Here is a 13,341-nt window from a genome sequence, read left to right as displayed (position 1 = left end):
GTGGAAAAGATCAGTCACTCTGAAGAGCAAACTTTGAGACTGGAAAAGAAGCTAGAGATGGAGAAAGATGGAAATAGGCAGGAGAAAAAGTAGAATGAGCAGATGAGGGAAGTTAAAGCAACAGAGATAAATCTAAGTGTCAGGTGTCAATAACTTATTACATGTTTGGTTTTCTTTTCAACTTTGCTTTGGAGTCACAAACCTACATATTTGTTTATGTTGTCATACTGAAGTCAAATTGCTCACTAATACAACGTACAAGAACATATTCCATTTCTTCAATTGCGGCACTCTTTTGTACTGGGATACTGAGCTTCTCCATCAGATTCAGCAACCCAGTACCTTGGTAATTCCCAAAGAGCTACAGAATATTGAGCATCATAGATTACACATGGAAGTCACACCTGCCAGCAGCCTACGCTAGTCAGGAGAGCACACTGACGTGCCACGCTAGTGGGGAGAACGCCTACATACATGGGAGAGTGCATGCAGTCACTAGTGAAACTATTACATTTCAGTGCCAAGATCAACCTCAGAACAACTCTACCCTGTTAGTCCATTGGTTCCCTCTTCTTCAGCTCAGTTTCTTTTCCACCTTGCATTTCTGTAACAACTTTCTTCAGCTTTTCTAACAGTTCTTATGAGTCAAATGATTTACTGAAATCTGGATAGAAAAAATTCGATTTATTAAGAAAATCAGTCATTGTATCAAATAAAAATACGACGTTCATCTCACACAGTATTTTCATCTACTCAGAGTCGAGATGATCTTGTATTTCTTTTTCATTTGGAACCCCACTGAACAGCGTACCAGTTCTTAGGCAATAATAACTCTATGCACTTTCTAACTATTAAGGCAAAATTATCTGCGTGGCAATAGCACAAAACACACACTTCAAATTATCTCATGCATTAACCACAACCAGTCAGCATTGCAGATAACCCTGAACAGGCAATCAGTATCATAGAAATACTGCAGAAGTTAAAGTCTACCTTGGAGAACAGTACTGTTTCCAGCAATGCTGCACTTCCATGTGGAGCCTGGATCCCAAACAGTCATTTAAAGATGGTTTAAGCGGATAGAAGCAATGCAGAAATTACACACAAATCTCTTCCTTTTCAGATCCACTGTAGGAAGAAACTTGTATACTTTGGGTAATTTTTCTAATCCATTAGAAGGCAATCTGTATCCCAACTGTCTCTAGCTGGCAAGAAGCACAGCGTACATCTAGACTTCCAAGAAAAGCTGCAGATGAATTTTAGTGTTTGAAGAGTTAATTGGCCAGCACTGACTAGGCCATTTTCTGCTTACAGAGATCACATTAGACATACAAGCTCCAAAAATACAGTGTATGGTTTGGATTAGCACTGCTCAGGTTGGCTGCTCTCCCCCTGGCTTCCTTCCCTTCTGCTCTGACCAAGTAGAAAAAAAATTAACCCCCCCACGATATATATCCAGCTCCCTCTCTATTATGTCTTATCCCTGGTCCTGAATAAAATAAACCTTAACACAGAAATTCCTGATCTTACTCCCTCTTTTTACTGTACCTACATGACACTTAATAAAAAATTGCAAGCAATATGAACTAAACTACTGTACTTCAGTAACACGAGGTGAAAGAATAGCAAATACAAATCTCTTCCTGAGTGTGTTTATTCCCGAGTCTTTTTAAAGTCTAAAGTTAACTAGAATATTTTTTTTTTTTTTTAAATACAAAATTAAAATGGATTCTGTTCTTTGGGGTTTTGGGGTTTTTTTGAGGGGGTGGTGTTGGTTTGTTTGTTTTTTTAAAGTGTGAACTAAAACAGAATTAAAAAACAAAACCAAAAAAACCACACAGTAAAAAGTTACAAAACCATACATTGAAAGTGAGGGAACAGATCTTTAAAAAGAGCTCAGCATCTGCTACTCTTACTCTCTCAAGAGATCGAGCCAAAAAGATTTGAGAAGTTTTTATTGCCAGATCTAAATTTCATTCCACAGGCACTGGATCAGGTCTTTAATCCTTTACTTAACCGCAAAGAACTGTGCTGAGGAGTTTAATTCTTCCAAAACAACTGATAATATCCTAAATGTTGAAAGCAGAGTACTTCCCAGTGTAAGCCAAATCCTGCATGTTCTGCTTTTAAGTAAATGCCACAGCAAATGCAAAACCAGTAGGATTCACACTGATGTTTTCTAGGAAAGGAGAAAATCTCCAGAAAACACAACCCATGCTTTAGAAGTGGCAGACAAATAAAGAAACAGTTCAATACTTGTACTGAATTAAACCACATGTATAACATTATGTGTATATGTTTAATTTATTGATTTAAGATTCTTGTATTTTATCACCCGCATATTTTAACATGTATTATGAACTGCCTTTTCACAATTTTACCAGTTACATTTAATTGATTCTCCCCCCGCCGCAATTTTCTGAACTGCCCTTCTTCGCAGCATTTCAATGAAAATAAAGTGTTCAAGACGAGCTAGCTTTCTTCCACAGGAGATGAACCATAGCATTTTAAAGGCTCTTTCTATCAGTACTGGGCAAGAAAAATCCAAGCAGCATTGGAAAAAACCAGATGTAGAAAGAGCATTCAGACATACTCTCAGAAAATTTAGCAAGGGTTCTATTTGCAGTGCAAAAACCAGTCAAGATATCCTGAAATTTGGAAGGGGTATATTATGAGGACCAAAGAATGCAAAATGAAAGGGGTAAAAATGTATTTAAGATTTCACCACAAAAGCCCACATACAAGTGTCTTCATGATCCAATTCAGTGAGGTTTGTTTTCTGAGATTTAAATGTTCTCTGACAAGATTTAACCATGCAACTCTCTGATTGTGCAAAAAGTCCTTAAAAACACTGAAATTAGTTCTTACTACATTTGTATACCAACGCTCACTAATCAGAGGTCCTGAGACATCAGATAGGCTGAAGTATTCATGTGGGCAAAAGCAGATATATCTGTTACAATTTGAATAGCTACGGTGGTTTAAAGGAAAGTCTTGCAAATACTATTTGGGTTATTCTATCAGACACTGGAGAATTTTTTTATTGGATGAGCCATAAAAGCCACAGAATGTTTGCCAAAAACCAGACCAAGGTTATCTAGCCAACAAAGGGGGGGGTGGAGGGTGGGGGGAAGAAGAATCTCTTTTCATATGGTGGAAGTATATGAAGCCATGAAGTTTCTCAGAATCACACTTACAAAATGATGCTTCCTAAAAGTTCATAAAGTCAATATAATTTGACAGCAAAGAGGCCCTTGCCAAGACAGAATCCACTACTGGTTTAAACTGACACTCTCCTTTACTAGAAGACTTGACTAGATAAACATAAGCAAGTTTCTCACATTTTTCATATTTTATGTCTCAGGTGACCTCTTGAAAGTGTATCAGAGTACTGAAACACCTGGATGACTCCTCTCCAACTACAAGAGAAGCATTTCATAAACACGCTTGCAACTTTTGAGATTGAAATGCTCAACATTAACAACAGCAGTTGTCTACTGCAAACCTCAGGGATGGTGAAGGTTAGACCCAGTATGAACATTCCTCTTCCCCTTTAATGATAATAGCTCAACCACACCTAGCAGATCAAAACTCTGACAGTGTCTGAAGAGGCACCTCCCAAGGTCAGTCCAGTGATGGGTGTCCACATGGTTTATTACATAAGAAGTAACTTTGTACTATATTACACCAGACACATTGTTCAGCTTCAGCACACAGCAAAAATCCCCACATGATCCCCTACAGATAAACACCAACGTAACCATTTACCGTAAATAACACAGCTACTCAGCCTTCAAGGCACTCGGGAACTTCTGACAAAATGCAGAACAAAATGGCACCATACTGTACTGTTATATATGCTCCAGTGAAGCTGTTAACATCCACCAGCCATTCAGCTTGCATCAACTTGCTCTAACATTTGTCAGTAATTACATTAAACTGAACAGATAGGAACTTGAATATAAAGCAAGAAGAAAAGTTTCTACTTCTTACAAGTCCTGAAAAAAACAACAGTGGTCTTTGTACTTGGCTGCCACGTACATGCTTTGTGGCTGCTATGTACCTGCAGCACTTGATCACAGGTAAGGCAATGCTGAGTCAACACTTTCAGGATGACCAGATTTATATCCATTAACTGTGTGCATCTATCTCTGCCTCCTCACTCAATTCAGACTTGACCTCTTCCATGATCTTTCACAACTCTTAAAACAGAGAGAGTGATTCTTATTAACCAACCTGGAACATTCTCTGTGCTGCAAAACACCTTTAAAAGAATATTAACATATTATCATCTGTTTTACTCAATCTTCCAGTATTTCTAATGTGCTTGCAACTGTGTAATCCAAAGCTAAAATCATTAACACTGGACAGAAGGAAGACCACATACCATGCAAAATTTTGCATTACTTTTCACACAAGGATTATTTTTTTTGTTTTGAGACAACCAGTGGTAAGAACAAAAGTCCTGGTTCTCACCTTTTTGCATCAGCCTTCTAAGTTGCTGCTGTTCTCTTAAGCTACTACGATTTTTTTTCACCTGGATAAAGAAGGCAAAACTAATTCTCTCCCACTAAAAAAACCACCTTCCTTTTTCAATTAAAGCATGCTACAAAAAAGACACAGCAGCACTAGAATTTGACAGTCATGCTCACTTAAACTAAATTCACTAAACAAAATATACTTAGATCAATATTTTGAAGTGATTATCACCAAACCTATCAGTGAAATAAAATTGATCTATATTGAAAAAATCTTTACTATTCAAACTCCAGGAACTTTTATAAAGCAGAAATAAAAAATGTCACGAGTTGTTACAGTTTATAAACTGGAAAACTGTAGAGATTGAAAGACCACTGAAATAATCTTAAAGGACATTCAGAATTCTGCCAACACTATGTTTTTGCTGCAGAAATCCTAGGTTCATGCTCTTCAAGGTGGATTTCAAATGCTAGTGAGCAAATAGTACTAACTCAATTGGATAGTGAACTGTTTGCTGTGTCAAAGCTTTTTGCCAAACACATATATATAATTTTTCTTTTCGTTATCTGGATAATCAACCCCAGATGGTAATTTACATAGGCAACAGCATAAAGGAATCCATGCACTGCTGGTGCTCTCAGCCTCAATCAGAGCAAACACGGGCGTTTGAGAATGTCACTGTTTATTTTTAATTGCTGTGTCCCTCCTTTGTGCAGGTTCAAGCGGTCAAAGATGTCGAAGTCCATTAGTAGAACTGGAAGGTGATGCCACTTCATTTGGTGAGAGGGTTCCTCAAATTTAAAAAGCAGCTGGTTTGTAATGTCCCTAAATGCCCAGTGGGCACCAGCTGTCAATCTCAGTTACCATAGGGTCAGGGCAAAAAAAGGTCAGAGAGAGTCATAAACCACAATGTGTTGTGAAATGTGCTTCCTCCGTTACCTTGTAGGCCTGAGAAAGGTTTGACCTTTTATAGGTATCCTAACCCAACTCTGCATGATGCTAGCAGGGGTAAGTACAACACACAACTCAAACTTACAAAAGTTGCTTCCTTTTACTGCGCCTTGGTTTCCATACCTGTACAATATGAACATGAATATTCACAAGCTGCTAGTGGTAAAAAACAAATACAAAACTCTGTCCACTAACTATTACCACCCAGAGGTATGGACACATCTTCTATTTCACACAAGGCAGTGGAAGGATTAATTCATTAACAGCAACTGAAAATAACTAAAACTTCAAGGGAAGTTGTTAATGCCATAAAAGCCAAGTGATCTGGCTTCTCTCTGTCAATGACCTGTTTATCTGCTAACTTGCCTTTCACTTCACTGCACTCCCAGTCACTGGAAAGAAAGCATCCTTTAAAATCCCACTTAAAGTCTTTCCTACTGTCCTCTTAAACACCCATTTGCAATATGCAAGTTATTCCCCATATTTTTGTCATTTTCCCCTTTCAGAATTGGTATTAGGAAGCATTTCTTTACAGAGATGGTGGTCAAACACTGGAACAGGCTTCCTAGAGAAGTGGTCAACACCCCAAGCTGTCAGTGTTTAAGAGCCATTTGGACAATGGCCTAAATAACATGCTTTAACTTTTGGTCAGCCCTGAAGCAGTCAGGCAGTTGGACTAGATGATCATTGTACGTCCCTTCCAACTGAAATATTATATTCTATACAGATTCTCAAAGAACAGATTGTAATTCCTAAACATGTTTCTCTAAAACATTATTGGACTATACATGAAGAGCTAAGCATTTACAGGTATAATCTAGTTATGCATTCTTTCTTTGCAAGAAATAATTACTCTGCTCTGCCTCACCCCCATCTCCCAGAGTGCAAAGTGACAGGAAGCTTGGCCAGTGCTATGCCAAAAGGAAAGTAGCTAACTTAGCTATGCCAGGCCCCTGTTGGGCAGGAGCCATCACCCAGCACTCATCAGCCTTGCACTCCTAACTACTTGTCCCTCCTTGGACTCCTTGTGCAGGCAGGCCCAGGACAGCAAGCAGGACACAATGGAAAAGGGAAGGAACTCCGGCAAGGGGAAAGCAAGAGAGGTTGAAACCAGAGCTACAATCCCAGCAAAGCATATTCCCTGCAGGAATTACAAGCACAGTTCCCAGAATGGCCTGCATGCTGCAAATGAGAACATGGGCAGTGAGGATCTCCACTGGGAAAGCAGCCATGATGGGGTACGTATCATGCAAATCACTTTTATGCAAATGACAATATGATATAAACTAGACGGTCACAGGTATCACAGAAGAGGCTGACCAAAAGTTAATTGTCAGCTATCAGCAAAATATTTCAGGTGAAATCAGAATGCCTCACTTAGTCCTTCACTTGGCCACAAAGTACAGGCAAAAATGAGAAAGCAGCATGTTCACTCAATGAAAGAATAAGGTCCCTATAGTAACATGACTTGAGGATAATACTGACAGCAGCAAAAGAGTGCCATCCAGCCTTGTTCAGCCAAAAGCTGCTACTCGCAGAACATAACCAGCCGGGTCCACTTTAAGTGGCAGCTGCAAAACACTCCTTAAGTCCTGACTCATTTTGGGCAATTAATACAAAGGGAAAGTCAGAGCAGTCCAAATCAGCCTCTGTGAAATAGGCTTCACCTGTTCCAAGCATAAAATCACCTTGTTTTCTCTTAAAGGATGAATGTATTTTAAGGAAATAAAATAGTAGCAATAGTTAAGCAGTTCAAATGCCATTGAAAGGCCTCTTGACTTTCTACAGGCTCTCTAAAAAGCCCAATGACAGCAAGCCACATACTGCATTCCAGCAGTTCTCCCAGGATATGCTAACATCAATTAAAGCCCCCAAAAAACAAAGAGAATGTGCATCAAGCATTTCAATGCCCTCTTCTTGTCTCTTCCTTCACTTCCAGACATCTCAGGAAGCCTACCTAGTCAGATTCTTCTGCAAACCTTCTCACTGCAGAACAACATCTCAAATGAAACTAACCTCACTCAAACCTTGTTCAGTCCTTGGGCACATCCTATCTTGGAAACATGCCCACCTTGCTTTTCTGAATTTGAAAGTCTAACACACTAATCTAGGTCAGTCTTCTCTCCTCTTCATTCAACTAAAATTGAGCAGGTATCTTTACTGGCTGCCTTATTTAAAAATCTCTATGCCTCCTCTTATTATAAGCTGGCTTATAGTAGAGTACCAAAAAAAAAAAAAAAAAAAGACAAGACATTGAAAATAATTGAATAATTTCAGATTGGAAGAGAACACACTCTTCTTTGTTGAGTGTCTCTATCAGGAAAACTGGGGGGAGTGAAAATGAGAGACTCACCTTCAGGGCAGGAATCTCCACATTGTCACCAAGGCTAACAGAGCCAGAAAGAATAGTCCCTGTCATCACCGTGCCTTGACCCTTGATAGAGAAACAGTGGTCGACTGCCATAAGGAAGTGTCCCGAGGGGTCTCTTGATGGCAGGTAAGCCTGAGACTTCAGGACCTAAAACAAAAAAAAAAAAAAAAAAAAAAAAAAAAAAAAAAAGAAAGAAAAACATAAAAGCAGCACCATGCCTGGGTGAAAAGTCATGACAGCCATACAGCAAAAGGAAGGCAGGCAGATGATTGATTGAACAAGCTTACAGTTTTACCGACTTCAAGCATCTCCCGATGAGCTTAGAATGCACCAATGTCAAATTAAGTGCATGCCATAGAGGAGACTCACACTTAGCAGCGGGAACAGTTCGATTTTCTGCCTTAGAAAGATTTGGCGCTGCATATTTAGCTTGGTTAGCAAAACTGCACTGGCGATAAAGTTGCTGCCAAACTCAATATAAACACTGCAGCAAAGAAGAGAGAAAAAAAAAATCCTGTACTTCCCCCCCCCCAAAATACAATTTTACAGTGCATTCTGCTACTTCAGCTTTTTTGGATTTTGTGAAAATGAACTTATATAGAGATGTTAGTGCCCCATAAAGCCCATCCCTGCCTCCCTCCCAGAAAAACTATTATACTGGGATAAGTTTTCAAAGTCAACTTCCCCTTCAGATTTCTGTTAACACTTCTTGGAGGATCAAACCACTAAGAAAAATAGCTACGTAAGTACTATTTTCTAGAGAAATTCTCCAAGTTTAGGATTTCTGTTTTGCTGACAAATACTATGTTTCCTAAAATATATCATCACAGACAGAAGACCTTAATTACAGAAATGCAGTTATGCACCCAAGAGTGCTTCAGAGGAACTGGTTCACCCCTGTCTCAAATCGCTTTTGATCTCTGCCTCTGTTTTAACATCAGCATATAAACTTGGCACTGCCTTTAATGTCTGCTTTTAAGGTCAGAAACTGCAGGTTAAGCCCAAGTTATAATGGCAGAACAATGGAGAGTCTCTTATCAAGGACAGAAAGGATAATACCTTGAAGCTCAATGGCAGGGCTCACACAGCATTTGCCAGCTCTCCTAATATTAGGTCTCAGAGTTGACAGAAACAGCTGCAATATGGGTATTTCCTTCAAAGGCTTTAACCCTGGGGAACATCCCAGTAAATCTATCTGGAACCAGACGAAGGCAGAACTAAGGACTTGCCTATCTCCAGCTTTCTAGATTGCTGTCGGCAGCCTTGTTCTTGCTAAGTCTGTTCCAAGGCCATACCACATCATACGCCCATGCCCATCTCGGGCCACACGTGCCTGAGAGCAGGTACAACATGCAGTGCTCAGCAGCCATGTGGAACATCCTGCCTTTGTACAAGCCAGGCTGCCCTGGGCCAGACATCCCTAGATTTTTGATGACTGGTGCTGCACCCTAACTTCAGCAATTTACAAGTATTTTAAACCTGGCAACATCCAAATCAGACCTTGACAAGTCTGCAAAGAACAATGCCTTTGTTTTAGGATTACTTTCTGCTGTCTGCAAATAACAGTGGCACCCCTCCAGGGCAAAGATGCTACTTTTCCCTAAAGCTTATTCAACGGAAAAAGTGACAAGTCTACTACAAGCTACAAACAGCTCTCAAACAGCTATTTTAAGTGTCCTGTCCTTCACAGTATAAGCTTCATACCATATAACTTAATATATAACTTAGTTTTTTGAAAACCTGAGCATGTATTTTCCCCTCTCCCCCCAAAAAAACCAACAAAACCAAACCCGCATTGCTGGAACTAAGGATACCTGTGAAGCACCAGTTTGCTTAAAGTCTTCTCTTGTTCATATGGGTCTGATATAATGTTAGCTATACAATCATACGGTTTTTAACAGGCCTGCCTCATTCAGGGCACAGGGTAAATCCAGGCCATGCTTTTTATCTTTTGCAGATGCGCAAGACATGCAGTAAGCAAGGCAGAGCATCACAGAGAAAGACGGTTTCATCACAAAGGCAGGTGGTGCTCCTCTAGAGAATGGATTCTATACTTGCTTATGCCAGAACTCCCATGTATTGTCATTCTCTTAAAAATGAAACTTTCCACAGGTAATCACTGGCTATACACCTCAGACTGTCCAAAGAGAAACCCCAAAGCTTAACAGAAGTGCTAAGCACTCACAATTGCAATCAAAATTGGCAGGTACTATGATCTGAACACAAACATGTCCCAAGAGAGCTCCTAGTTTCCTTAAATTTGGCAACCAAAATTAGTAAATTCAGTGGACTTAACTCCTTTGTTCCTCAGCTTCCCAATCTAAGTATGGATTAAAGTCACCTCTATACTTCCTATAGGTATCTTGGAAGTAAATTAACTGTGCTCAAGTGCTCAAGACCACAGTGATGTGTGCCAAAGAAAAGTCCAAGAGGAAATTAATCATTCTGAATGCAGAGCAGTATTTGAATGGAGTCATGAGGCCACACAAAGAATAATGAGAATTAAAACAAAATACGGACTACCTGCTCACTAGCTGAGCCCTGTCCATCCTGTGCAAGGAATGAGGTTGTTTAGAATAAAGAATCATGCACTTGAACACTGGATCATAATACATACAGAAAGCAAGGACACAATTCCCAACGTGTAACTTTTGAATGCCCAACTTCACAACTTTACTGTTTTCTTAGCTGTGCTACAATTATAAGACAACACCTACCAAGGATTTGGCAGAATTTTAAAGCTATTTTTATTCATTATGCTTCATAACTCTTTACAACTTTAAAACCAATTTCACCACATGTGTGATAGCTGTTTCTTAAGACACAGCTATTCAAAGGCATTTAAGCCTAGTAGTTGAAAAAGGAGATCCACTTTTGGGACATGCAACCTCAACTTCTCCATTCACTGGAAGGAATCCCTGAAGAATCAGGTTCCTTAAAACTGAGACATTAATGCAGAAGTTCCTTAGCTCTAGATACTGACACAGTGTACTCCAAAAGACTTAAAGAAAAGTTCGAGCATGTTTTCTGTTATTATTATGTTCTTCAGCAGGTACCTCAATTAATTCAGAAACACCTAGTGGGTTCTCAGACTCTGGGGCTTCCGGTCCACCGGGCTTTGCTGCAACAGCAACAATAGGACACCCACAGAACCTGAAAGAGAGAAAGACTCCCACCATTAGACCACAGATCTCCTACACGTGTCAATGTAAAGTAGTTCCAGGCTCATCTGACAATGAAGGCAAGGAAATTTCCCTCAAATTCCAATTTATCTGCTCCTCCCCCCATAGACAATTTTTTCTTGAATTACTAGCATCTGTGCTACTGCATTTCACTATGAAATCTTCAATCCTGTTTACTATTAGCTACTGATTCACCTCTGTAGCAGTCAAAAGTAAGACTTCAGTTTATTTCAGAAGCAAGGATCTGTTACCCAGCCTTACTGCAGTGGCTTTGCATCCAAGCCATTTTACCTGGAGAGTAGCACTGTTTTCAACTTTCATTAAAGCAATTATAATCCTAGCTGTAGCATCATAACCTTCAAAACGGGAGCCAAATGCAAGATGGCACATGATGTCTACCTGAGTCTGCAGGCAGAATGCAAGATCTGCGGACAACAGAAAGATCTAAATCTACTGAAATCAGAGTTCATGAAACCCACAATCTCAAACATGCAAAGGTTCAGAGCAGAGCAGTACTTCCACAGTTGACCTCAGTTTAGCTTTTCTCTTACAGTGAATTTTACTCTTCAAGTCCTTAATATTCAGCAGATTTTTTTTTTAACTCTGTTGACTGAATTTGTAACTTTTGCTCCCTAAAATGAAACCTAGTGTTTGAATCATCTGATAGCTTGTTTTACCTACATTTTGGAAACAGAAATTAGACTAAAAGTCAAACTATTACTGCATTTTCGCAAAAGTCAGGATTAACCGTGTAAAAAATATATATATTAAAGCAATGGAATAATAATCAGCAAAAATCACACAAAAAAGTGATTGGTTCTCACAGATGCTTGATTCTTATGCGACAGATTCAGACCAAACGTAATTATTGTGGTAATCCTTTTGACACCCACCCCCCATAGATTTTATCTCAAAAAGGGAGTGAACTGGAGGAAAAAAGGCAGTGCCTTGATAAAGAAAAAATGCTACGTTCTATAGAAAGAGCTCATTTAGTGACCAAACAGTAATCAAGCATATAAGGTATTTTCTGTGTTTATATGCCAGAAGTCTGAGGCATCTAGGGACAAAGGGTAATAAAGATGTGCACTGAAAATTCCTATGATTAACCATAAAAATTTTGGAAATTTATTTTCATACAAATACTTTAGGGCACTGTATTGCAATAAATAGAAATCTATGCTGAACCAGGCGCTTTATTCCTTTCCCATACACCACAACAAACTGGAGTAATCACATACTGCCTTTGGAGGCACTTCCAAATGTGATTCAGCCCTACTAAAACCCTTACTCCATCACATCGATTTATTGTCAGCAGAGTTTAGACCTTGCTGGACAAAGAAAAAAGCTGGCATGTGCAAAAAATTATGAAAAAATAAAAATTCCATTTATAGGGACAGTTTGCTTTTACTTTTGGTATCAATCCATGGAACGACCAAGTTTCAATTAGGTTAAATTTACAAGTGCCTAATTATTCAAATATATGACAGTTACTTTCCTTTACTTACTTTTTTCACCTTCCATGGAATCTCCTGACAACACTACCATAATTTCCCCAGCATCAATGGCAACACCTACTCTATAGCTGCAGCAGACTTCAGATTTGCTTACTGCTATGGAATTGTGCATGCATGCCTATGTGTGTAGAGAAATAACAATCAACAAGTAAACTATTCCTGGAAAAAACCTCATTGCTAAGTGTTTGGGGTCAGAGGCAGCTGTCAAATGGTCTCAGCATATGTTCTGCTAATACAAGTAGTTTAGAAATACAAAAACCGTTAAAAAACATGCATTTGGAAATTCAAAGTCAAGTGGGAAACAGGCTGTTAAGAAACAACACGTGCCTAAGATACAACAGGACAAGCACTTTACAATCAAGCCTAGGTCAGCATTGCTTTCAAAGCACAGATTGCGCGTGCAAAAACTGAATTTTTGTTATGAGAACAATACAGAGACACATCCAATAAGAGAGCATTTCTAGGATCCAGAGTTTAAATGGGTAATTAAAACATTACGACAGAACCATTTCTCTCCATGTGGAATCAGAGCTGTTGTGATCCCCTTGTTTTAAAAGGGAGCTAGAGGTAAGGACCTCACAGTTTGCATGTCAACTGTTTCAAAAACTCGCATCCCCTTCAGTTTTGAAAAAGGCTGCTAATTTTCAAGACACGCTGTAAAGACCCATCTGTACTCCAGGATATAAAGAGAAGATTTAATTCAAACAGTGTACGTAAAAAGTATTTCTAAACAGCAGTTTCCTTACAAAAATTTGTCTTCCTTTTATGAATATGCAACTAGAAAGGTCTTTTTTTCCCAATCATTCGCAATACTATCTTGGACTAAACCAAGAATGAAGTACCA

The 13,341-nt window shown here is 39.1% G+C and overlaps 1 protein-coding gene across 1 annotated transcript in view; it reads right to left on the bottom strand.

Moving 5' to 3' along the window:
* Positions 1-13,341, bottom strand: part of EEFSEC (eukaryotic elongation factor, selenocysteine-tRNA-specific) — a 94,174-nt gene that overhangs the window by 78,397 nt on the left and 2,436 nt on the right. The window contains exons 3-4 of the mRNA XM_009581464.1: positions 10,858-10,954; positions 7,784-7,948 (exon numbers count right to left, since the gene is read on the bottom strand). Of these exons, the coding sequence (XP_009579759.1) occupies positions 7,784-7,948; positions 10,858-10,954 (262 nt within the window). The remainder of the gene's footprint in view (positions 1-7,783; positions 7,949-10,857; positions 10,955-13,341) is intronic.

The sequence above is a fragment of the Fulmarus glacialis genome, unplaced genomic scaffold (assembly GCF_000690835.1).
Source record: "Fulmarus glacialis isolate BGI_N327 unplaced genomic scaffold, ASM69083v1 scaffold6287, whole genome shotgun sequence".
NCBI classification, from domain to species: Eukaryota; Metazoa; Chordata; class Aves; order Procellariiformes; family Procellariidae; genus Fulmarus; species Fulmarus glacialis.
Note: the sequence above shows the minus strand (reverse complement) of the source record. Positions and strands in the feature narration are given on the sequence as shown.